The sequence below is a fragment of the Moschus berezovskii genome, chromosome 23 (genome assembly GCF_049115385.1).
Source record: "Moschus berezovskii isolate FMDL1 chromosome 23, NW_MosBer_1.0, whole genome shotgun sequence".
Classification (NCBI taxonomy): domain Eukaryota; kingdom Metazoa; phylum Chordata; class Mammalia; order Artiodactyla; family Moschidae; genus Moschus; species Moschus berezovskii.
Window position 1 is genome coordinate 19,870,243 of NC_142482.1, and position 24,992 is coordinate 19,895,234.

Consider the following 24,992-nt stretch of genomic DNA (forward strand, 5'->3'; position numbering starts at 1 on the left):
TTCTTGATGGTCCAGCTCTCACATTCATACATGTCTACTGGAAAAGCCATAACTTTGACTATATGGACCTTTGCAGGCAAAGTAATCTCTCTGCTTTTTAATATGCTGTCTAGGTTTGTCATAACTTTTCTTCCAAGGAGCAAGCATCTTTTAATTTCATGGTTGCAGTCCCCATCCACAGTGATTTTGGAGCCCAAGAAAACCAAATCTGTCACTGTGGTTTGACTCAATTTACTCACCAAGGACGCAGGGCATGAACCTCAGTCACAACTTTACGGAGGCCAAAGATAATCAGGCAAGTTACCTTGCTTGGAAATCCATGCAATGTAAACTAAAATGTAAAGAAGTTTTTTTATTATCCAGGCATTCTTTCTTTCTGCTGGTGTGTATTTTTTTTTTCTTTGTGAGGGGCGGAGAGGCTGTGTGGATTTTTGAAAGTTTATTAGCTATGAGAATACAAAAATTGTTTCCTTTTGCATTGTGTAAGGTTCACATGAAGAGACCACTTACTTCTTAGGTCTGGTGCCTGCCTTGTGATACACGCACATTATTTTATTAGCCACTATTTCTCACCCAGGTTCCCTGAAGGATTGCAGGAAATCGCTGAACTGCTCTTGCGGTGGTATACTCTAGTCACCCATAAATTGGAAATACCATACAGTGTGATGATCAGAATCAACAAACAGGGTAATGAAAGTGAAAAGTGAAAGTCGCTCAGTTGTGTCCAATTCTTTGCGACTCCATGGACTGTAGTCCATGGAATTCTCCAGGCCAGAACACTGGAGTGGGTAGCTTTTCCCTTCTCCAGGGGACTTACACAGCGCAGGGATTGAACCCAGGTCTCCTGCATTGCAGGAGGAAATCAGTGGACTGTTCTTGTGGTGGTATACTCTAGTCACTCATAAACTGAAAATACCATACAGTATGATGATCAGAATCAACAAACAGAAGGGGTAATAAGGCACACCAAATAATCACTGGTGACCTCAGCAATTTTATTAACAAATTTATTTCCCTAATTGGGTAACATATCTCAGTGCTTGACTCGAGGGTATTGTAATAGGTTTCCACACTGCAGGAGAAGGAATTAATGAGAACCGTTTGCTCTCGGGTCTGTATTTACACTGTCCACCCGTCTTGTAAACATTGAACCTGGTTTCCTGGGTCCTCTAGGGGCCTCTCTTCTAACTCCCCCACCCCACCCCCACTCCCACCCCCAGTAAATAAATAGAAAGCGGAGAGTGTAAGTTCACATCTTCCTTCTGCGCGGTCCACCCCCACCGGAAGCTGCATTTCATGGTCAGAATCTGGCAGAATCATCACTTCCCATAAAACCTGCCCTTCCATGGGCAAAAATGGGGAAGCTGGAGTCTCGGTTTGCCAGTGCTGTGTCTGGGATTGTCCTTGTCCATTTGGAACCTGGGGTCAGAGCTGGTGAGACGGAAGCTCTGTCTCACGTCTCCCTGCCCCACCTACCGCTCTGAGAAAGGTAAGAGACATTACTAGCCTCTGTCTGCTCCAGGAGCCAGCAGCCCATGCAAGCAGAAAAACCATAAACTCGGGAACACATTCTTCCAGGCTTCTTCAAGTAAGGTGTTTTTTGCCCTCACAGCTTGTGAGAGTGCAGCATGACAACAAGAAAGTGTCCTTCAGTGCAAGGGCCGCAGAATCTCACCGTGACGCTGCCCCAGCTCCTCTGCAGCTTTCCTCACTCCAGAAAGGCACCACTTCATCCTCGCGTGCAGCCTGTAAGGGCCAGCACGAGCGCAAGGTGCCAGGGAACGTGCATTAGCTCCAGAGCTGTTAGCAGCTGTTGGTACAGCCTGTCATGTGGAGAGATGGCTTTTGAACATAGACATAATTACTGCAGACACATTTCAGGGGGCGTCTAGACTACCAATAGGTCCCCTTGGAGAGCTCTTCTCTGGAAAAGTCCAGATGGGCTCAACAAGTCTCATTGTCCCTCATGAATACCTTGCAGGATCTGGATGAGGTTTTCCAGGCCAAAGATATAGCCTGGATCTGGTCCATCATAGGTGGTGTGTTCATTCCAGGAGCCTTTGTATGTTGTGTGAGCAAAGTCGATCATCCGAACATCAACTTTGATGGCGTTGCTGCCGTGGGGCATCTGTGGAGTCTCCTGCCCATCATAGATGATGAGAAGAGAGCTTGAGTAGAACCGGTATGAACTCTGGCTCCTAATGACCGAGAGGAGGGCCTGGAGCTGGTGCTGGATGGGCTCCAGCAGCTCCGTCCGGAAGCGGGTCCCATCGTGCAGGAACTGGTAAAGCTCTTGCCTGAAGCCCTCCACCGAGAGCTTTCTTCCATAGTACTTGTCTTTGCAGAGAAAGTGCTTCTTATCGGTTTGATAAACCTTACATTAAAAAGAAGACAGAAAATGTTAAGAATTGCAAACTTAAAAAATAAAAAATCACATCTGCTACAGAGGCAGCATCTCAAGCAAACTTAATACAGAAACACATTTCTAGAGGTGCCGAGCAGGAATGGCTGCAGTGACTGGCAAGACAATCTTTCACCAAGCACCAGTATAAATTTTACACTTAAAAATGTTTTCTGTGCAAGCCGTTAATAGAAATTCAAGGTCCAAAGATCCTTCATCCTACAGAGGTGACCCTCTGCCCATGAGGAACAGGTTTGGATCTCCTTTCTTGTGAATTTCCAATGTCAACCGCCAAATCATGATTTAAGTCCTGGCTTCTCGCCCTCTTCAAACATTAGCAAACCCAAGCCAGAAAGCTTTAGTGGGAATCTGAAATCACAGCCAATGGCCTTGGGAAGCCAAGTAAATTAAAATTTCCCCAACAAAGTTTATGAAGTCCTTTCTCTGCAGATTCTGAGGAAACTGTGATGGCTCCAGGGGTGGAGTGGGGTGAATTGTTTGAAGATGGAAAAACAGGCTAAATCAGGTGTGCCTGGAGTTTTCAGGTGGTGGGTGATGTTGAGGGGAGCCTGGATGGAGTGGGCTCTGTGGGCTGGTGGCACCTCTCCTTGGCACCAGCTCCTCCCCAGTCCCCTATCACGTCTTGGCCACCAGAACGAAGCAGATGGAGGAGAGATGCTGATGGCGGGAACAGTGACAGCCGCTCCCATTTCATTCAGATGGCAGAGGCAGGCAGAGGCTGAATGGAGGCCAGTGGCTGGCATGGCCAGAGGGTGGACTTGGCACCCCTCCTCCTGGCACACCTGGGAAAGGCTGCCTGTACCTGGCCATGCCAGTTTCTCAGGTCTTCCCTGGCTTCAGATTACATGGTTTTCTTTACAGAAAACATGAGTGGAAAAAAAAATCAGAAAGATATGATAGACTTGGTGTTGCCTTTGGAGGGCTGAAGATCAGCTGCTAAATTGGCCTGTCCTAAACACAGGATAGGCCTCACTTTCCAAATAAATCGGATCAATTTCAGAAGGTTTGAGGTCCAGAGAGAAGTTCCATTTACACCACAACGCATCACACTCCATCCTCTCGAGAACTGTGCTCCAAGCTCTCCTAGGGGCATCTGGGCCTCAAATTTATAGACTCAACTTCCAGTTTCAAGGGGTGGCAGTTTCAATTAAGGAAAGCGATAGTGTTTACCGTCAAATCCGTGTCTGGTTTTGCCTTGAGTAGATAGATTCTAAGAGGGAACCAGTAGAGAAAGTTTATTTCCTCCTGTTCTCCTGCAGCCCCAGCCATAAGCCACTTCAGAGCAGCAAAAATGAAGCGTGGAGTCTGGGCAATAAGAAGTTAGCCATTCCTCTGCTGGGCTTTGCCGCTTACAACTTTACCACTTTGTTAACCAGAACAGGTAGTAAGAAGCAGCAGAAAAGGCAGAGTAAGAAGAGAGAATGGCTAATATGGATTTGAAAAGCTGGCTGCCTCCTAGCATCTGAGAAGGAGAGGGTTCAGCTTCATCATTCAAGAGAATGAGGACCCCACGGAGCACGCAGGGAAGCTTTCCCTCAGTTCTCTCCCAGCCCTGCTCACACACTGTCATCAAAGGTCTTCCTTCAACATGGGCAGGACTCACGCGGCCTGGGCGGAAAGTTCCAGCTACCAGAGACCTTGAGATGAGTTTAAAACTCATCTGGTTTTTAAAAATTATTTTAATTAAATATTTTAAAAAATTAAAAAAATTTTATTTAAAAATTTATTGATCTACAGTGTTGTGTTGATTTCTTCTGTTTAACACAGTGATTCAGTTATATATATAGATTCTTTTTTATATTCTTTTCCACTATGGTTTATCACAGGATGTTGAATATAGTTCCCTGTGCTGTACAGTAGGAACTTGTTTATCATTCTCTATATAACAGTCTGCATCTGCTAATCCCAAACTCCCAATCCTTTCTTTTCCCACCCCTACCCACCTTGGGAATCACAAGTCTGTTCTCTGTGTGAGCTCATTTCTGTTTCATAAAAGATCATTTGTGTCATGTTCTAGATTCCACATATAAGTGATATTACATAACGTTTGTCTTTCTCTTTCTGACTTACTTTGCTTAGTATGATAATCTCTAGGTCCACCCATACATCTGCAAGTGGCATTATTTCATTCTTTGTTATGGCTAAGTAGTATAGCATTGTATATATGTTCCACATCTTCTTTATCCATTTATCTGTCAATGGACATTTAGGTTGTTTTCATATCTTGGCTATTGTGAATAGTGCTGCTATGAACATAGGGACGCATGCATCTTTTCGAATTACAGTTTTGTCTGGGTGCATCCCCAGGAGTGGGATTGCTGGATCATATGGTAGCTCTATTTTTAGTTTTTGAGGAACTTCTGTACCATTTTCCATCGTGGTTACTCCAATTTACATTCTTCCCCAAATGGTGGGATTTTGACATCACTGTCCTGAAAGGTGCTCTTTAAAATAACCCAGCATGTCCTGGATCAGGATATGTTTCCTTGGGGAAAGAGTTGCCTGGCCACTGCCTCTGTTGCTCCCACAAAGTGAAAGCGAGGGTGTCTGGTTGGGGGACACCCTTGCCTCCAGCGGACCTCCCGGGATGCCCAGTCCCACGGTCGCCCCTCCCCCACCGACCTGCATTCCGCAGATGCGCATGCCCAGCCGGGCCGAGGTGCTCTGCGCACACTTCCTCATGTGGCGGGCCTTCTTCTCCTCCGAGGCATCGTCCCCGTGCTGCCGGGTCCCCATCTTCAGGTCTAAGATGCAGGGGTGCTTGTACTGTGACACGACGTTTTCCAGCAACAGGAACCCTGGTTGCGCGGCATTAAGGAAGGCTTCCAGGGACACAAAGGCCACTTCCCCGCAGGAGGTGGTCAGCGGGCTTCTGAAGCCGACTGGAGACTCCCCTCGCTGGACCCCAGCCCTTCACCCCTATTTCTTTCACTACAGACCAGCCTGTTGTCGCTATGAAGAATTCAAGGCATTGACTTTGCAGGCTGCTCTCATAAGTCCATTTTTAAGGGAGAGTTTATTAGGATGTGAGTTTCTTTTCCTTTCCCTTTTTGCTCTGAGGTTGAAATTTAAATGCAGGCGTGAAATCCTCGGCAGGCCATGCCCAATTTACATTTTATGGCAGAAAATCAGAAGGCTAAAACCTCGAGTCACTGAATAGGCCAGTACCTTTTGGGAGAAGTGCCTTGATGTTAGCTTCAGAGATGAGTTGCAGGAATATTAATTTCAGCTGAATAATTATCCTGCAAAAAGCTTAGGGATGCAGATTGCAGATGTCTTAGTAATTCCCGCAAAACCAGCCACCAGTTTGTGGGAAGGAGCCCAGTGGTGACAGAGGGGGCCTTCCAAGCCTGAATATGCTCCCTGAGTTTGTGGCAAGCTGAGGGGGACAGGGGAGTACCTCTCCTGAGGGTCCACCCGGAGGTCCCTTCCTAAGAGAGGGGCCTTGCTATATTCTCACCCATCAGCTCCGTGATGGCTGTGGGCAGGATTGGGAGCATAAAAAGGAGTTGAAGTATGGGGACCCACCCGCTCATTGAGTCCCCCTGGCCCTGCCTCAGTGCGGCAATCATGTTTCCTAACTGCCCACAGAGACCCCAGCCCTGCCCATCCTCACTGCCCAGGTGGCAGAGACAGGACCAGTGACCCAACAGAGGCACTCAGTTCACCCCGCCCCCCGCCCCCATCTGCCTTCCCCAGCCTCTGACTTCTCTTTGCTTTCCTGGTGGCTCAGCAGGTCAAGAATCTGCCTGCAATGCAGGAGACATAGGAGATGCAGGTTTGATCCCTGGGTCAGGAGGATACCCTGGAGGGGGAGATATTCGTGCCTGAAAAATCCCCTGGACGGAGGAGGCTGGTGGGCTTATGACCCAAAGGGTCATGAAGATCTGGTCACGACTGAGCAGCCGAGCACAGCACAGCTCTCCTCCAGGGCCCAGCCTGGAGGGCTGTGCTTCCCACTCTCCGTGACATCCCTGTCTCTCCCCCGGCCCGCCTCTCCCTTGGCCCTGCCTCAGCACGTTTGTCTCGGCCACCCTCTCCTTGCCCCTTCGTCCCGCACAGCACTGTGCATGGTGGGCAGCGGGTGGGCAGCGGGCGAGGATACGGTGCCGCTTGTTCTCCGAGTACTCGGCACACAGGCGACTCAGGTGGGCCTGGTGGCAGTGGAGGCCCCACGGGTTAAAGCTTCCCTTCTCCATCAGGTTCCCGTTCACATCTTCCACCAGCGAGGGGACTTGGGCCTTGAGGTGGAGCTCGGACCTCAGGAGAGCCATGGCCGGGCTGTGGGCGAGAGGAGCACTCAGCATCAGGACCCTGGTGGCTGGTAGGGCTCTCTTGGCTGGACCAGGCTGTGGACTGCCCCTGACTACCCTCCCAGATGCCCCCCAGGACCCTGGTGCCCCCCTGCCCCGCTCAGGCCCCAGGCCAGGCCAGGCTGCCGGCCTCACGGGGTCCCTCTAAAGTCCAGAATAACTCACACAATATAGAGGGGTTGACCCTGCCTGGGATCAGAAGGCTGGGGGTTAGGCTGTTCCTGTGACCTCATCGGGGGTGAGAAGCACAGATCCACGGTCCACCCTCTCTCCTCCTCTACATTTCAGCTCCCCGGGTCTGCAGCAGGGAAATGATACACACCGCTTCCTGACGCCAAGCTGGGAGGCTTAATTAGATCCGCTGCACTCCTTGGGGAAGGGAGGTGCTTTCGTTGTATTAGCTCCCTTTTGTTTCCCATAAATATTTAAAATTCCCCAGGGATGCGTTTCTTCTGAGAAAGGTCAGCTGACGCCATCGGAGGTTTCGGAGACCTCTCCGAGGATCTCAGGTGCCCTGAGCCGCCTGCATCTCCAGGGCCCCCTGGCACTTGGTGGACCTCTCTCCACACCCCAACTCGACCGCTAAGGAAGAGGCTTTCTGAGAGGCATTAGCCACACTTTTTCCTTTATGTCAACTATTCTGGGGCTTCTGCTCTGCACATCTCCCCCCTCCAGATACATTCTGTGGTCTCAGTGAAATAGATTTTTAATTAAACAAATACACACTGAATGCCTTCTCTGTACAGGACTCGGCACGCTTACCCACTTTCGAGAAGAAACGCATCGAAATCCTCCCTCTGGAAGTGGCACCAAAGAAAATGCATTCCTTTCTTTGGTCACAGGGGTTCTGCTAGACAGAGCCCTTGTCTGAATTTCTCATTTTCTCGACTCTAGCCCCAAAGGGGAGCCGTTGGCCTTGGCACGGGCGTGAACAGTGCTGGTCGCGGCTAGGGATGCGCAGCCTGGCTTCTGGCATCCCGCCACGTGACCTCACCTCTCCTTGAGCGAGTGTGCCCGCTGGGGGTGCTGCCACTGGGCGAGGGGGAGGGTGCCACCGCCAGCGGTCTGCTGGAGGGTCTGCCATATGGCCACCGCTGCCGACTCCGTGGAGACCGTGAAGGGGCCCCGGTTCTCAGTCAGGGGGTTGGCAACCAGGCTGAGACGGCCGTGGCTGTCCTTCCGGAGGTGCACGGTGATGATGCCTGCAGAGGGGAGGGGTGGACATGGTGCGATGTCCTTTTGAACCACAGTTTAATGGCAGTGGTCAACCTGCACCCTTTCCCAGCTCCTCTCTCTAGAAAGCGCTCCAGGGACTGGCCTGACACAGATCCTGCTCCGGAACAAGCCAGAGCCCGAGGAGCCTGCCGGAAATGGCCTTGGACTGATGCTGGCACGGCCCCTGCTTCGTGGCCTCTCCCTGCCCCTTCACGCTTGAAACAGGGCAGCCGCGTGCCTTTATTCCATCCTCGCATTCCTGCTCCTTTGGGCACAGCCCACATCACCCAGGCACCCCGTGGCACCCCATTCGGACCCAGCCTTGGGGCATCTAAGCTGGTCCTCTGCAGAGAAGAGCCCCACCTGTGAGTGGCAGTGAGGGAAGTCGGGGTGGAGGGGTGCATCTCATTCTGTCTCCATCACCCTTGCCTTCTCCTCTATGTAATCATTATCTGAGCAGCTTCTTCCAGGAAGCCTTCCTCTAACAGCCTCCTGCCGCCCAGACTGCCCCTTGATTCATCCTTCCCGCATCCCTGGCTTTCATGCTGAGACACATGATGCACAGATGCACAGCCCATGAGGATTATGGACAGAATGTGGTTCTTTGGTAGAAAATAGAAGGCAAGTGAGATTTTTCCAGCGGTACCTCCTAACCACCGGTGTTTGCTTGTTCTGCCCATGTCACAAGGCTTGTGGGACCTCAGCCCCCCAACCAAGGATTGAACCTGCAGTTCTAACTGCTGGACTGCCACGGAACTCCCTAACCTCTGGTGTTTATACTCCAAGCGTGACCTCGTCTTCTGGATGCTGGCTGTAACAGCAAAGGACGTGTGGACCCCCCCAGGAACCCATGCACTAGCCGGGCTTCTCCTCTGGGACATTGGCCAGGCCAGGTCATAGGCTCTGGCCCCACATTCATGGCTCTGTGGTCATCCCCTGTGAACTTCTTGCTCTGATGGCAGGATCCATGCCTCCCTCCGTGGGGCTTGGCATCCAGTGGGTGCCCAGCCTTGCCAGAGTCCTGGTGAAGATGGAAGGTACACATGGTCATGGCCCAGGAGACTGTCACACGAGTGGTTTTATGAAAACTGGCTCTCTGTAAAGTCCTTGCCCCCACCTTCTCCCTGCAGCTGGTGCAGTGAGGACCCCTCTTGGCTCTCTCACCTACCAACCTGCTCTCCGTCTCTCTCCACCCTGCTTTGTGCCCAAGGGGCTGACTCTGGAGTGTACCCGTGGCTTCCTCGCCTGCCAGTTGGGCCAGTGAGGGTCACGGCTGATAGATGGGGGGAGAGGAGAAAGGCTGGGACCTTCATCCCTTGGGTTCCCTCCCTGCTGCCCCATGACTTGCCCTGTTTCTCTGTGGCCTCCTTCTTGCCAGGTCAGCTGCACCATGCCTTCACTTGGCCTTTCCGGCCCAGGGATGGTTGTAGCTTTCCCGTCCCGCTGGTCCCTGGCTGCCTCACCATCCTTAACTGTTCCCCCCACCTCTTTTTTGTTGGCCACGTGGCATGTGGGATCTTATTTCCCCAACCAGGAGCTAAACCTGTGCCCCTTGCCGTGGAAGCACAGTCTTAACAATTGGGGCATCAGGAAAGCCCCCCTCCCAGTTTCTCCCTTCATCCTGTGTGCAGTTCTGCTGATAGATCCTTAAAGAATTTATTTAACCCCCTGGCACCTACCACTCATTTTCTGCTGGGACCCTGACAGGTGGGAGGGTTGCCTGCAATTGCATCCTCCCAGGTGTTTATAACCTCCGCCAGGCACTGGGTCACCTTCCCGGCCTCTAAGTGGTCATTTCTGTTGAGCCAGCCGCTGGGGAGACTGCTTTCCACGCGCACAGTCCTGCCGGGCCCTCCTGGGCTGCTCAGCGCAGACACTCCTTTTCAGGGCTGCTCTGTCATTCTGCAAGTCCCTCTCCAGGCCCATCTGCGCCTGGCTCAGTGGTCTCCCCGGGCCAGGCCTGTCATCTCGGGTTCCCAGAGCCCTGATTCTGCGGCCTGATGGTGACCTTCATTTCCCTCCAGTTCCTTAAAAATTCTGCTCTTCCTTAGCTCATCCCAGGCCCTAGTATCCCATGGAGCAATCGTGATGCTAACGGTCACAGCGCCCCTGAGCACGGCATTCTGTCCTTCCCCTGGATGGCAGCCTGCCTCCCGAGATGGAGCCCACCCATGCTGCTCCTGCTGGTGAGAGCAGGGGCTGGTGGCGGCTGGGGACGCAGCACAGGAGTGATACCCACTGCCTGGTCTTTCACACCTACTGTGTGCCAGCATGAGGTGCGTTTCGTTTACCGCTAAGTTAGTGTCTACCGCTAAGCCTGCAAGGCGTTGACTGTGGTCCCTGAGGCTCAGAGAGACTGAATAACTTGCCCCAGGTCACACGGTCGGTAGGGGGTGAAGGCTGTGCCAGCCGTGACTGTGGGAGAGGGAACAGGCTGCCACACCAAGCCCAGGATCTCTCGGGAGAGTTGGGGTTGTCACGCTGTGTTTACCCAAGCATGGTTGATGAAGACACTCCTGCTGTGTCCCCAGTCACATTTGGCTGGTCATTCTATTCCGCGGGAGCAAACAGAGAGGCCACGGAGCCACCACCTCATGAGAGGCGATCAGTGTCAAGAAGCCCAGGACATAGTGCTTCATTTCCAGCCTTGACCTTGCTGTGCTCATCCCAGGAAGGAGCCCCCCCAGCCCAGGCCCCAGAGCCCACCCTCCAGGTCCCAGGAGAGGGGGAGCCCCACGGCCTCTGTGCTGGTTCTTGGGGAGCTTGGAGCCTCCTGCTCGCTCGGGGAGGCAGGAAGGTGTGCCGGCCTAAGGCAAGGCCTTTTTGGATCTCACAAAGTTCAAGTTACCGTTCGGGGGCCCCCTAGACTTTCTCATTTGTGAGGCTAAGGTGACGGGCCTGCCAGAAACCAAGTTCCTGGGGAGCCCTGAGCCCAGGGGGCCTTCCTGGTGGGACAAGAAATGTGACCTTCACCTGCTTCTCCAGGCTCCAGCTCTGGTCTGATCTCATCTGGTCTGAGTGTCAAAATAGATGGAGGTGAGCAGAGGTGCAAATAATGCCAAACCAGTAAAACCCAAAAGTCATTTTCATTTGTCGTGCCGTCAGCATGACACAGCCAGACTCCTGTCTCTGCCTTCTTGCTCCATCTCCCTGCGCGCCTCTGCCTGGCTCTGTGTCTCTCTTCCTTCCCTCTCTCACCTCAGCCCCACTTCCCTCTGAAACCTGGGACGGTTGCACAGAGTGTTGTACTAGTTGCTCAGTTGTGTCTAACTCTGTGCGACCCCATGGGCTGTAGCCTGCCAGGCTCCTCTGTCCATGGGATTTCCCAGACCAGAATATTGGAGTGGGTTGCCATACCCTTCTCCAGGGGATGTTTCCAACCCAGGGATTGAACCCAGGTCTGCTGCACTGCAGGCAGATTCTTTACCATTTGAGTCACCAGGGGAGCCCCATAGCTCACAGTGACCTTGCAATCTCGAGTTGCCTGTCCTTGACAAGAGCAGCCACTCAGTGGGATTCAGACTCCCTGAGGTTTGGATCATTCCTTTGTCAAGAGCCTTGTTGGCCCCAGCCTGGCCTCCAGCTCACCTTGGCTGTCTCAGATGCCCACGGGCTCCCAAAACACTGCCGCCCCTGCCCAGCCAGGTGGGTGGGAGACCCCAGTCCCATCTGCTTGCTCACTAGCCCCCCAAGCACCTCGACTGTGACCATGTCAGCTGGGCAGACGAGAGCGTTCCCTGACACACCCAGAGCATCTCAGCAATTCCGATTTGGCTGAGCAGCTTCCGTGAATATTCTGTCATGTATTTATTTTTAAGCTCATGAAGACATTAATTCGCCAATGTCTGTAATATGAATCTGGCTCATCCATTAACCAGCTGGACCTAGGAGCATGTCCTCGCTCGCCCGAAGCAGAGGGGAGGAGGGACACAGTTTCAAGACGCTCTCGTGCCCAAGGAGTCCAGGCGCGCTCCAGGCCCGGGGAGGCTGCTCTGGGAATGCAGTGCCTGCCCAGCACCCCAAAGCCATCAGCGTGCAGGTGTGAGACGGAAGAGGGTGGGCTCCGGGGCGTGTGGAGGCTACGTCAGCAATGGCCCCTCTTTCCGGGCTGGTCCCATCAGGATGGAAAGGGAGACCCCTGTAGCGGCCTTTGGGCACTCGACTCACTAGCTAAGTGACCCTGGGCAAGTCACTTCCCCTCCCTTGTTGGGCTGGACGGCTTCAAGCACTGACGTCTGGGGTGTCGTCTCTGCAGGGATGGTCACTGGAGGATCTGGGCTGGGGGCTGAGAGGCCTCACTCGGGAGCCAGACTTGAATCCTGGCTCTGTTCTACTGGTTGTGTGGCCTGAGGCAAGTTGGGTGACCCCTCTGGGCCTGTTTCTTCCCCCATGAAGTGGGGACAACGGGAGTGCCTTTCTTAGAATGTTGTCAGGGTTAAACAAGTCAATCACAGAAACAACTTCTAGGGTGTTTGGCACTGAGTAAATGCTAAAGGTTGACCAGTAGTACTTTTCTTGATTTTTTTTTTTTTTTTTGGCTGCATTGAGCCATATTTGGGATCTTAGTCCCCAACTAGGGATCAAATCCGTGCCCCCTTGCAGTGGAAGTGCAGCATCTTAACCACTGGACTGCCAGGGAAGCCTTGGCATTACTTTTCCTATCAGGGGAAGGAAGAAGCCTGCAAAGCCCGAAGCCCTTCAAGGGACCCTTTCCCATGCCCAGACCCGACCTTCTTCCCTCCTGCCCCAGGGGTCTGAGGGCACACAGGCCCCACTTCTGGGCCTTTTTCTAGTGTCTCCTCACATGTGTGTTTCCTTGGGTGGCGCCTGCACCCTGGCACCAGGTGGCTGGTGGTATGGCAGATGAGGGGATCAGGGTTCCTCATCGTCCAAGCCTCGCGTTTGGGTGTCAGGCCAGCCCGTGGGCTCTGCCTCACCCTCACCCGCAGCTGGGCTGCATGGTCTCCCCTGATGGACATTCTGGGCCTCCCTGACCTGGTCCCTCCTGACTTGTTTGCAACCACCATTTCCAAGTGAGGACTCAAATTAATCTACAGAGTTAGTGGGGCTCTGAAGCAGGGAGCGGGGGGTACCAGGATGGGCCCAAGCTGAGAAGGACGCAAGGCAGAGGAGGGTTCTGGACAGCTGACCAGTGCCCGAGGCTCCCCAGACTGGGGCCGTCCTAACACGGCCCATCTTGACCCGGGAAGACGGCGCAGGCAGATGGGGAGTGGGGAGGGCCCTGGGGTGTGGTTGCTCTTCCACTTCCACGCGCGCCTGGGGTGGCCCTGGGAGTCAGTCTCAGCTCCAGAGTTGTGTGGGACCAGCGGGGAATGCTGTGGGCAGGAGGGACCCCCTCCCGAGATCCGGCCGCCCCTCTGCTGGCTTGAGGTCACTTGTGAAGGGACAGATGTTAACTCCAGCGGGTGCTCTGACAAGGTGGGTGGTCACCCACAGCTGATGGGCAGCACTGGTCAGCGGCCCCAGAGGGTCCCCGGGGAGGCTCTGCACCAGCCGGCACCCCATCTCTCGTGTGTCTTGTGTCAGACTCTCGGGAGGTCCTGGCTGCCCACAACTGAAGCAGTGCCCAGGGCTCAAGGCCTTGAGCCCCTCTCAGTTGGTCTGAATCTGGATGCTGAATACAGCTTCCTGGGCTCTGACCCAGGGATTCTGATTCACAGGTCAGGAATGGGGCCCGGGAGCCTGCATTTACACACACACACACACACACACACACACAGACATCCACATACATACATCAGTGATTCTGGTAAACTTGTTTGACCCCAGATCATACTTATGAGAAACACCAATGTATTGGGTTGCCCAAAATATTCCTTTGGGTTCTTTTTTTTTTTCCATAAGAGGATATGGAAAAACCAGAATGACTTTTTTGGCAAACCCATAGACAGGTCCTGTCCTTCCCAGTTTTCTCCACCTTTGAAATGCAGGTAGGTTTTTAAGTGACTTGTCTGAACGTTATCGTCGCTTTCACCACAGATACTTGCACAACGAGGGCAGAAGCTTGAGGTCACAGGTCTAAAATCCTTTAAAGGAGGTCTCTTCTCTGAGCATTCCTTACTTTGTGGGGCTGGCGACTGGCAGAGTCATGCCCTGAGCCCTGCAAGCCACTTTTACCAAAGGCTGGGGGTGGACACAACAGCCTGCCCCATGGATGCCAACGGCCGCCCAGAGTGCCCCCCACCCGGAGGTCAGCCAACAGCAGCCCTCCCCACACAGTGTTCTCTCCCCAGACCTTGTGCTCAGATCCAGAACACGCGCTCGGGGAGCAACCTGCACCCCAGCTTTGCCCCCAGATGACAGTAGGGATTCTGACTTCCCAAACACACTGTGAACCGGCTCCTCCATAACCTGTCCCAGACCCAAGGTTCCCGCCATCCGCCTGGGTCACTCAAGGGAGGTCTCCACCAGTCCTGTGTCTACCAACCACGGTCACAAGACCTGGGCATGGCACACCTAAGCCACAGACCAGAATGCCCCATCAAGGTGGGGTGGGCTGGGGGCCACCTTATCCCCTTCTCAATCCTGCAAAGACTGGTGGCTTGAGCTAGCTTACAGGGGATGCCAAATGGCATTACCCTCCAGGTCTGGGGGCTAGAAGAGTTCAGAAAACCTGGGGCAGTGAAGGCCAGCGGCTGTGCAGAGGACAGGTCTCCATGGCAACCCTTCAACACACCACAGTGCTTGAGGAGGTGGTGGGGGCGTGTGGAGAGGCCGGGCCCCTTGGGGGAGCACCGACTGTAGGGGACTGCCTGGACACTCACCTTTGTACTGCGGGGTGAAGCGCTTCATGGCCAGCGGCAGGGACTCGTAGAACCTCTGTTCCCGGGAGATGAGGGGCTTGCACACCGTGTGCTCATCATACCTCATCACGCTCAGGTGCCCCCCGACCTGGTGCAGGAAGGGCTCCAGCGGCACGCCAGGGGCATCCACGCTGTCCTGCACCACCATGCTCCAGCGTGGGAGGGTGGGGTGGCTCCCTGCAGTCCACAAGAGAAGGGGGCTTTGGGGCTGAGGTCGCAGCTTCAAGACAGAAGTGGGCTGTTAGTAGTCCTCAACTTTCCTTTTCTCGGCCTTTCCTGTGGCTAGAGCACAAGAGTCTTCCTAGCTGAGGGCTCTCGGCAGTGGGGGTCCCTGGAAAACAGAGGAGAAAGGGAAGGGATGTGAGGGAGACTGTGTGTGGGGACGAGGGCACCTGAAGTCCCCAGCCACACCCCCAGGTGTTAGACAAGACCGTAAACAGGCGTCGATTTCTTCTGGAGTTGTTCGTCTGTTACAAGCAAAAGCTTCCGCCTCGGGGGAGCAGGGCTAAGAGGGAGACTTTTCACTAAATACTATTTACAAGTGCCTTTTGAATTTAAATATTAAAACATTAAAAAAAAAAAAAACCTCCAAAAGACAGTCCCTAAGATTACAAGCTTGCCGAGTGTAGCGAGCATGTCTGAACTGCTCACGTCCCATGGCTGGCCTTCCTCTTTGGAAACTTTGGTCCCAGCCCCAATGAGAAGAGAGTCCCTGCTGGTGGGGACTTGCCATCCTGCAGAGGCTGGAGGGGTACAGGAATGCTTCATTTTGATATAGCATATTCATAAGCTGGGCACTATCTGGGCTCCACAACATCATTGCTGTGTGACCCTGGGAAGTTACTAAACCTCTCTGGGCCTCAGTTTCCCCATCTAAAGAATAAGATGACAATGATATCCACTTCACAGAGTTAGGGGCAGAATTGAGATATAAAGGCTATGAAAATGTTAGCCCAGTGCCTGGAGTTTAGTGCTTGATAAATGTGATCTATCATGATTATTTATAGCATTATTGTCCTGGGGATCAGATTTTCTTACCAGCCCTGGGAGGGCCAGCTTTATCATGGATGCTTGCAAATGAGGAAAGCGAAGCCTGCAACGGCTTGCTGGGGCCCACCTCAGGCCAGGAACAGAGGCAGAAGCTAGGCAGGTGCTCCTGATTGGGTCCCCCATCGTCTGCTTGCCCTTCACCCTCTATGAGGTCTGGCTTGCCAGACCTTAGGCAAACGCTGGAAACTCTGGCTGGAAACTTGGCCCCTAAAGACATCCTGACTTTAGGACTTCGCTGGTGATCCAGCGGTTAGGACTCTGAGCTCGCAGTGCAGGGGGCCCCGGGTTCGACCCCTGGTCAGGGAACTAGATCCCATGTGCTGCAACTGAGTTCACATGCTGCAACTGAGACCCAGCACAGTCAAATAAATATATTTAAAAAATATAAAGATATCCTGACTTTGTCTCAGGAGAGAGTCAAGGAGACACTGCCAGGGGAGGCTCTCGTGGCCACATTTGTCATGTTCGAGAGGACAGTCCCGCGGTGGTGCCGTCACCATGGAGTTATTAATACTCTCTTCTGCTGGACTCCCAGCTGAGGATGCAACCAGGCGGGGCAGTGCTGGGCATGATCAACTCTCTAACTGACCTTCAGTCCAGACCATGGGCATGGCTGGCTGCCTCCATCCTCCACACTGGCTGCCTCCACACACAGCAGTACCTGTCACTTTGTTCAGGCCCCCAGCTCAGAGAAGTCCCACCAGCCACTTAGACCTCCAGCCTGGGAGGCATTGAAAGCCTCAGCCTGGCCTGTTCATGCCCCTCCACGATGATATTCCTGACTTGGTTACTGCTCGGCAGGCCACAGAGTTCCCCTCAGAAGGGAAAGCGGGTGTCTTCTGCCTGTTCTGTGGAATTGCTATGCCGGACACATGACTAAAGCATGACTAGGGAGTCTGGGGGTGCTGGGGCAAGGCCTTGGGGTGGGGAGGACTGGGGCCTGTTGGTGAGGGCTTTCCCCAGCCCTACTCTGAGACCCCCTGCCCACCACCACCCGAGGTGAGTCCCCCTTGGGATGTGCCCCAGGAGCTGAGAGAAGTTGGGAGGCATGTAAACATGAGGAGAATCAGGGATGGGTTGATACTTTCGGTCTGGTTATTGGATAAGACATCGCAGTTGCTTGCAAACCTAATCCTCCCTGCAAACTCGTCCGAGGCAGGAAGGAGGAAGGAAGAGAAAAACCAAGCCAGCCCGATGCCTCTTCTCTCACTGGGCTCACGTGGTGCCAGCCTTTGCCAGCTGACCTGTCCCCAGGTCAGGGAGTCAGAGGCGCTGCTGGGAGGCAGAGGGACAGCCTGCTGGTGAAGTTCATTTATAGCCACTCCCGGAAGGAGCGAGGCCCCGGCCCACACAGTCTCCCGGAGGGTCAGTGCTGGCCAGGCCCGCACTCACCTCTGCGAGCCCAGCTCTGCCCGGGAACCCGGGTGGCGTCCTCAGCAGACCCTTGTGCAGCCACCCAGGGCGGTCCCTCACCCTTCTCTCCCCTCAGCCCCTGTCTCCCCGAGGAGCCCCAAGGACATAGATGTTCCCTTGCAGTGCGGTGTGGGAGGAGATGATAACAATAATGGTAACAAACACGACACAGCAATGTGCCAGGCGTTTCACCCGTGTGAGCCTCACACCTGCCGGGTGAGGGAATGAGTAGTATCAGCCTTTCACAGGTGAGGACGATGAGGCACAGCGATGCTCAGTAACTTGCCTGTGTGCACCCAGCTACCAAGGGGAGACCGGGGATTGGCACCCAGGCACACTAGCCCAGAGCACACTCACCCGCCGTCCTGCGGAGATGCCGGGGGCTGCTGTTTGTCTGCTTCGAGAGTCAGGAAATTGAGCCCCAAGGAGGCTGAGATTTAGCCAAAGTCACTCACAAGTCACTAGCCATGATGACAAGGCACTCGGGTTTTCCTGTCCCCAGGCCTGGTTTCTCCTACCCTGATACCGTTTGGCCAGCCCTCCCACAACCTGCTAGAGTGAGTGCGTGCCCCAGTGGTGGCTGGGGTCCACGCGTCTGTGGAAACCAGCAGGAGGGGTCAGGTGAGGCCCCTGGAGCTGGGTCTTGGTACTGGCTTGCGTGGGGTTTTCCCGCTGAGGGGGCGTCAGCTGGATCTAAGAGGCACTGTCGTTCCCAGAGCCTCCCCTTCCCGTCACTGCCACCCCCACCGCCAGACGTTCTCAGGGGCCCTGGCCAAACCTCCTCAGGGAGCCCGGATCAGCCAGAAGTCCCTCCAAGATGGCCTACACACAGCAACGCAAACCCTCCTGCCCCCAGGCTTGGTAGCAGCTTTTTAAAAAGGCTGGACTTGAAGCTGGGAGAAACTGAGGCCCTTCCGCTTAAGGGTCACCTTAGGGTGTGGCTTGGGGGAAGTCTGAGGGTCCTCGGGCTCCTGATGTAGATTGTGGGAAGGGGCATGGGGGGGACGGAGGGACGTGGGGGTTACAGAGGGGCAGTGGCGTAGTCCCCTGGCCTCCTGCCTGAGCCGGGCAAGTGGGTTTGCTGCTGCTCAGGTAGTCACTCTGTGGCTTTTCCCAGGCACTGACGCTGACCTTGGACTCCCAAGGAAGCTAAGGTTTCCATCAGTTGTTGTGGGACCAAGCTAGAGAAGGCCTCCATTTCCCCCATCCCTCTCGCCGAGTGCTAAATGACTAATTCAGGCTGATAGAGCTTTCCCAGCTCAGACCTGCCTTTCGCCATGGACAGGCACTTCAGTCAGTGGCCAGAGCCTCGGCCTCTGAGCAGTGCCTCTGGGCCCAGGAGCGCTGGGCAAGAGGCCGGTGCTTGGGTCTGCTCCAGGCCCCCCACCAGCTAGCTGAGACCCCTGGGGCGAACCAAGCCTTGGTTTACCGCCCATTGCCACAGCCTTCACAGGGCATAGATGCTGGAGCGCATCGATGCTGGAGCGCACAGCCCCCTTTGGAGAGCCCGTTTCCCAGGCATCCTCAACGCTGGGGATTTGTCACCACGTGGGCGGTGCCTGGGACCGACTCCTGTGACTCGGCCTGGGTGCTGGGAGGGCAGGCAAGGCGTTCGCCGAGGCAGGACCTCACAGCCCCTCTGACATGCCGAGGGGTTCCCTTTAGTGCTTTGTGGGGAGACACAGGGCCCTCTCCCCAGCCCAGGCCTCCTCTCGCAGACCACAGCCCAGACCTCCAGCCCAGAGTCTGTCCTGAGTGCTTCCTGGGGAGGGAGAGGCTGAGGGAAGGTGGAGGAGGGGGATGGGGAAGGCGAGGCACCCCAGCTTGTGGGGATTAGAGCCCCCACCCTGGGAAGAGTGGACAAATGGCCCCAGATCCCTGTGTCTTCCTGCCCCGTCGCTGGGTCATGTCCTGAATGAAATGACTCCAGGAGGACTCGAGGGGTGAATTTCTCTAGTGGGGCCCGGCCACGGAGCTGGGTGTCAAACAAGGCCCTGGACCAGCTGTGTCACTGCAGAGGCCTGAGAGACGGCCAGGCGGCGCTGGGTGGCAAGACACTTCCTGGTCCGAAAGGAGGGTCACGGACATCAGGGCCTGCCATTGTATTTGGCTCCCAGGGTGGGGACAGAGGACAGCAGCGGTGAAGCCAGGCACAGGGACAGGGGCCACCCATCAAGCTGAGGTGGAAGAGGGCGTCGGGGCTCAGGTCTCGTCACCACAGGTCAGCACATGTTAGTTCCTCTGCCTGGGAGACTTCGTTGTGTATCTAACTTTCCCCACAGGCTTCCCAGGTGGCGCCAGTGATAAAGAACCCACCTGCCAAGGCAGGAGACATAAGAGACACGAGTTTGATCCCTGGGTCGGGAAGATCCCCTGGAGGAGGGCATGGCAACCCACTCCAGGATTCTTGCCTGGAGAATCTCATGGACAGAGGAGCCTGGCGGGCTACAGTCCATAGGGTCACAAAGAGACATGACTGAAGCGGCTGAGCACACACGCACACGACCTCTCCCCACAGGCTAAACTGGAGTTCATTAAAAATTACAGAAGGAGCACCTCGTTTAGAACTTGTCTCTTGCTTTTTAGGGAAGACGGCAGGTGAAACCACAAACTAAACTTGTAAGGGTTCAACCTGGACTAAATGAGCCACGAACTCTATCTTATCAGAGGTTGCCAGCTCCTTGTATCTGGAAACTAGCTGGTTGACTGTGGTTATTGTCAACACTGTTCACAAATAATCTTTTTTTCTTTTTTTTTTCTGCAGGAACGTGGTATGACTACACTTCCCTTGTTAGCCAAAGTTTGGCTAACAGCACATGGATGGGAGTGACGGATGCCACTTCCGGGAGGAGCGTTTAGAGCGAGCAGTGCCCCGTGTACTCTTTGCCCGGCCAGGGTGATTTGGGAGGCACAGTCACTTCCTGAGTGACTGTGCATGGCAGAGAAAGCAGTCCAGGTTATATTCGGCACTGAGGTTTGGGAGTGTTTTTGTTACACAGCACAACCTAGTCCATCCAGACTAATTCACCAACTCACAGCCAGATACCCAATATGGAGCAACCTCAGGCTTGAATACATCCTCTGTGGTGTAGCCGTGAAGCATCCACGGCAGACCACTGGCCTTACAACATCCCCCTCTGTTTCTCAGAATAATTTTCAGGTGGAGACAAGCGGAAGAGCTTCCCCAGGGTCCAGAGAGTGAGCACCGGTGCTGGAATTCAGCCACAGTGAATCTGTCTCCTTCCAAAGTTGATGCTGTTCTGCGCTACCAAGTCATCTCCCTTCTAAGGCAGGAGGGGCGGCGGGCACTCTGGGTCCCTCTGAGAGTCCTGAGACCTGAGCGGGGCCCAGGCTCCTATCTGAGACCCTCTCTGTGCTGTGAACCTCAGCTGCCCATGTCAGCAGTGGGAGCCTGCTGAGAGCTCGCACCTGGCAGAGCGGTGGGGGTGCCATCCCTGGGGGCAGGGTTCCATGAGGAGTCAGGCAGTGTGGATTCACAGTGCCACGGGAGGAAGGCTCCCATCCGTGGGCCACTCAAGCCCTGACCCAAAGCCACACCAGCAGCACCAGCAGCATTATCTTCAGAGTAGAAAAGCAATATCCACAGCTTGCGATCATTTCTCAAATGTATCTAAATGCTTCAGTGTTTACCAAAATACAAATTCATTTAAAGGAGTTATTAAGTTCCTAGTAGTTTTTATCATCGTCTATTTTCTCAATCAACAGATACTAAAAGTCTAATGAATATCACAGAGGGACTCCTAGGGAACAAATTAGGTTGAAAAATGAGTCCTAGTTAGAAAGGTTAGAAGAGATATTGCTGAGGGACCCGGGCAGGGGTTTGAGACCGAGGAGATGGAGGCTGGGGAGACGGAGGCTCCTGGGGGAGCTTGAGGAAGGCCTGTTTCAGGGCGCGTGTGTGCAGGGAGCAGTGAGGAAGGGGACAGGCAGGGAGACGGGACCAGAGGCAGTGCTGAGCGGGGAGGCAGAGGTGGGTGCTGCTGGGGTCTGGGCAGAGGAGGTCTGACCCCCTCATCAGTCTAGGCAGGAGGGGGTTGCCTGAGAACACCAAGGTATAAACGCTTTGAGGACTGCGTCTCAGTAGATCCAAGGGGGAGAGGTGCGCTCTGGGGAGGAGATAATTAAGAAACAGCTTACAGCAAAAGAAGGCTGCAAAATAAAACGTGTCGGCCAGCAGACTTAGAAGCAGCATGGTTTATGGCCTGCCCTCTCGCCTCTGAAGCTCTAAGGTACATTTCGCAGGCCCCTCAGAGCCAGAGGTTTGGTACAAGTACCACTCAATGTCTCTGTGATGCCCAAGGGAGCATTTTTTAATCTATTAGAGATGAGAGGACCCGAAAACCATTTAAAACCACTTAGGTTGGAATGGGCAGGAGAATTTTGGAGTTGCTCACATGGCAGAGGGCTGTGTATCATCTGAGGCCATCCAGGCTTGGAAGGCACAAGATTATTTTCTGGGGAGAAAAAAAAAATCAAGTTTTAAAATCCATCCTGGAAATGACTCAAGGGCTGTGGGACGGTGAGCCCCATGGTCTGCATGGTCCCAGTCTGGTGGGATCAATACCGAATGCTGGGGGCGTCACATATCACCTTCTCAGTTGTGGCTGAAAGATGTGGCTTTGGAGAGCATCCATTTCCTGGGAAGGCTTGATTTCCAGAGTTACAGAGCAATACTTCATTTTCCTGACTTATTTCTGAGCCGATGTTATCCTTTGAGGGAAGATATTCTTCCCCGTCTCCTTTTCTCTTAACATTTAAAATCTCCCAACGTTCCTCCAGCTTGAGGACCTAATGCGATTTTAATACAGCTATTATTAGTTTAGAAGCCCTTCAGCCCCTGACAAATGTCCGTAGCAGCAGCGATGATGTTCTGAGCTTGCTGTCGGGGCGGGAGACGCATGCGGCAAAGATGACTTGAGAGCCCAGAGCTCCTGGAAGGGCTGCTGGGGCCAGCAGGGGTGGGGTGGGGTGGGGTGGGGCGGGCAGGGCTTCTGTCTTCCCAACCCCAGTGGAGCCGGACCTCATGACAGCACCTTGGCACATCGGCCCCGCCGTCTCCCGTGCACACTGGGCACCTCGCCTACAGCCCCTCCCAGGGAGGCTTGTCTCCTGGGGACCGCTGCCCCTGGAAGCTTGGATATTGGAGAAGTTTGGAGGGACCTTGGACCCTCCTCCCAGGGTCTTGGATATAGCTAGACATCCAGACCACATTTTCCAGCCTCTGACACCCTTCCCCACACCTTTCTCTAAGTCACATGAGCAGCCACCGGCCTTACGAGCCAGAGATAGACAGTCTTGTCGGTGGTTACTATGGAATCTTTAGGACTCTAACAAGAGATATGGTTTTTAAGGTCAAAACACAACAGTGGGGGTGGAACATGCCTACGTGTGTGCATGTGCGGTCACCATCCTTCAGGCCGTGGAGCTGAGCTGGGCAAGTGTGAAGCGTGAGGCTTTGCCCAGCAGAGGGCAGCAGCAGACGGGCCAGAACCACTCAGAGAGGCGGCACTTGGACTGGCACCACCTTGGTCCAGCGACTCAGGGCCCTTCTCAGCCGCCCTGAGTTTGCTCGTTCTGTCCTCAGAGAGCTGGGACAGCGGCTGGAGGGCCAGTGAGGCGCACTGCTGAGCAATGGGACGCCTGGCTCAACTCACAGGGGAAGGACCTCAAAACCAGAGACGGGGCCGGCCGAGGAGGTGGGGCGGGGGCGCTGGAGGGTCTGGCTGAGCAGAGCGGAAGCATCTTCAGCATCTGCAGCCCACTGGCTCCCTCCCCCGGGATAGGCGGACCCCACGCCCCCTTCATCTGCCAGCCGGGCGGCCTCCCCCTGCTGCTCCCTGAACAAGCTGGTGCTTGATCTCAGAAAGTTGACTGCTCTTCCTCGGTGGCTGCTGATGAACAAGACAGAAACCACGTAGAAAGGACGTCTTAGGCGCTGTGTTTGGAGCTGGAGGATGCAGGAGCAGGCTGTCGACCACGGAGGGGCAGGGAGTTGCTCAGCCTGGCCTGCTGCCCCCAGGGTGTCCTGGGGCAGAGCACTGGGAGGACCTCCAGGGTCCACAGCCCCTTTGCAGAAGAGGGCTTTCTCAGATCCCCGATAAGAAGCTCACTTTGGAGGGGCACGAGGGGGCAAGGGTGCCTGGACGCGGCGCAGTGGGGCCCGGAACCCTGGGTCTGCCTAGATTCCCTGCCCCTTCCCCTCCAGGCCTCAGTCTCCCTCTCCGGACTGAGCTGCTGAGCCAGCCCTGTTCTCACCCTCCTGTGGGGCAGCTGGCCGTTCAGTTCAGCTGGTCACTGTCGACGGGGGAAACGGGGTTGGAGAGGGTGGGGGTTGGCTGAGATGCTACCAGATTGAAAGCGGGGTCCTCCCCCCGCCCCCGCCCCATTGGATCCTCGTCTAAACAAAGCATTGAACACCATTTAGGAACAACTGGGGAAATTGGAACGTGGCCTGGACATAGCCACTCTTGGGGAGCCAATAATATCGTCAGTGGGGTAAAGCACTGGGGTTACATAAGGACCTGAACTGAGGTGCTTTGAGGGGAAGTGCTGTGACGTCCATAGATTACTTCAAAATACCTAACCCTTAGAGAATACAATGAAGCAAATGTGGCAAAACTCAGACAAACTGTAAATCCAGCCGCAGAACATGCAAATGTTCATTGTGTCATTCCTTCTATTTTTTTCTTGTAGGCTTAAAGTTTTTCATAATAAAAAGGCTAATCAGCAGCTCTTAAAAACCGTAGAAGTCTGACTCTTGCCTGGTGGGATCCAAATCTCCTGGGAGGGACCCGTCCTGGATGTTTTCAAGGCCCGCAGAGAGCCTGAGGACCCAGGCAGGCTCAGGTTCAAGTCTTAAATTCCCTGGGTGTGGCCCCAGGAGAGTCCAGGGAGAAGGGGCCCCTAAAGACTGCCCCTACCCGGGGCGGGGGGGCCCTGGTGGTGACACACCTCTGTGGCCGTGTCCACCCCGGCCCCCGCTCCACCGAGGCACCCGCGCCCCGGCCCCGAAGGTGCTGATGTCATCTGGTCCCGGGGCCCCTCCCAGCTGCTGGGACGAGACATGCCGTTCCCTGGGCCCTTGCTACCCAAAGCTCCTGGGACAGCTGCCCAGCATGAAGGGTTAAACCCAGCGAGGGCTGGAAGACTGGCTCCAGCCCTGCGCCTGCCCTCACAGTGTCCCTGAAGCCCAGCCTTGCCACCTTCACGCAGGAGCCCAGATTCCAGAACAACATAGGAGGGGGCCAGGGGCGGGGTGACTCCTGAGGGAGGGGAGGGCAAGCGGAGAGAAGCCAGTGACAGAATTTCTATGCTGCTGAGCTGTGCCAACAGCCCCCATACCCCCAACACGGATGCACACGGACACACTGGGGCCCCACGGGGTCGGTGGGGCTGACCTCTAGTTGGGGATCCACCCCTGAGTCCCAATGTGTGAACAGGCCTCTCCCTTGGCCCTGGCACCATTGGGGCCCTCCCTGCCCATGTTTGTTCCCCACGGCAGCACTCACCAGAGCCGCACCCCAAGTGGGACCACGGGGCTGTGCAGGAGACAGGGCTCCAGTGAAGAGCGGTCCTCCCGGTCAGTGACCGCTGGGCAAAGGCCCTTCCCAGTGCCCCAATGTGGAGAAATCAGTGTCCACGATAGCACTGGTGGAGCGGTCTGCCCAGACTCAGGTCTGTCCGCAGGGCTGGACTGCAGAGGCCTGGGACAGGGGGTCACCTGATTCTCGGGGA

The 24,992-nt window shown here is 54.8% G+C and overlaps 1 protein-coding gene across 1 annotated transcript; it reads right to left on the reverse strand.

Moving 5' to 3' along the window:
• Window positions 1–228: 228 nt before the first annotated feature.
• On the reverse strand, window positions 229–24,964 carry IP6K3 (inositol hexakisphosphate kinase 3). The gene is made up of 6 exons (XM_055407200.2): window positions 24,767–24,964; window positions 14,736–15,105; window positions 7,730–7,937; window positions 6,528–6,703; window positions 5,045–5,220; window positions 229–2,374 (listed from the first exon to the last, which is right to left on the reverse strand). The coding sequence occupies exons 2-6, from the start codon at window positions 14,920–14,922 to the stop codon at window positions 1,955–1,957; spliced, it is 1,167 nt and encodes a 388-aa protein (XP_055263175.2). The 5' UTR covers window positions 14,923–15,105; window positions 24,767–24,964; the 3' UTR covers window positions 229–1,954.
• Between the last annotated feature and the right edge of the window lie 28 nt (window positions 24,965–24,992).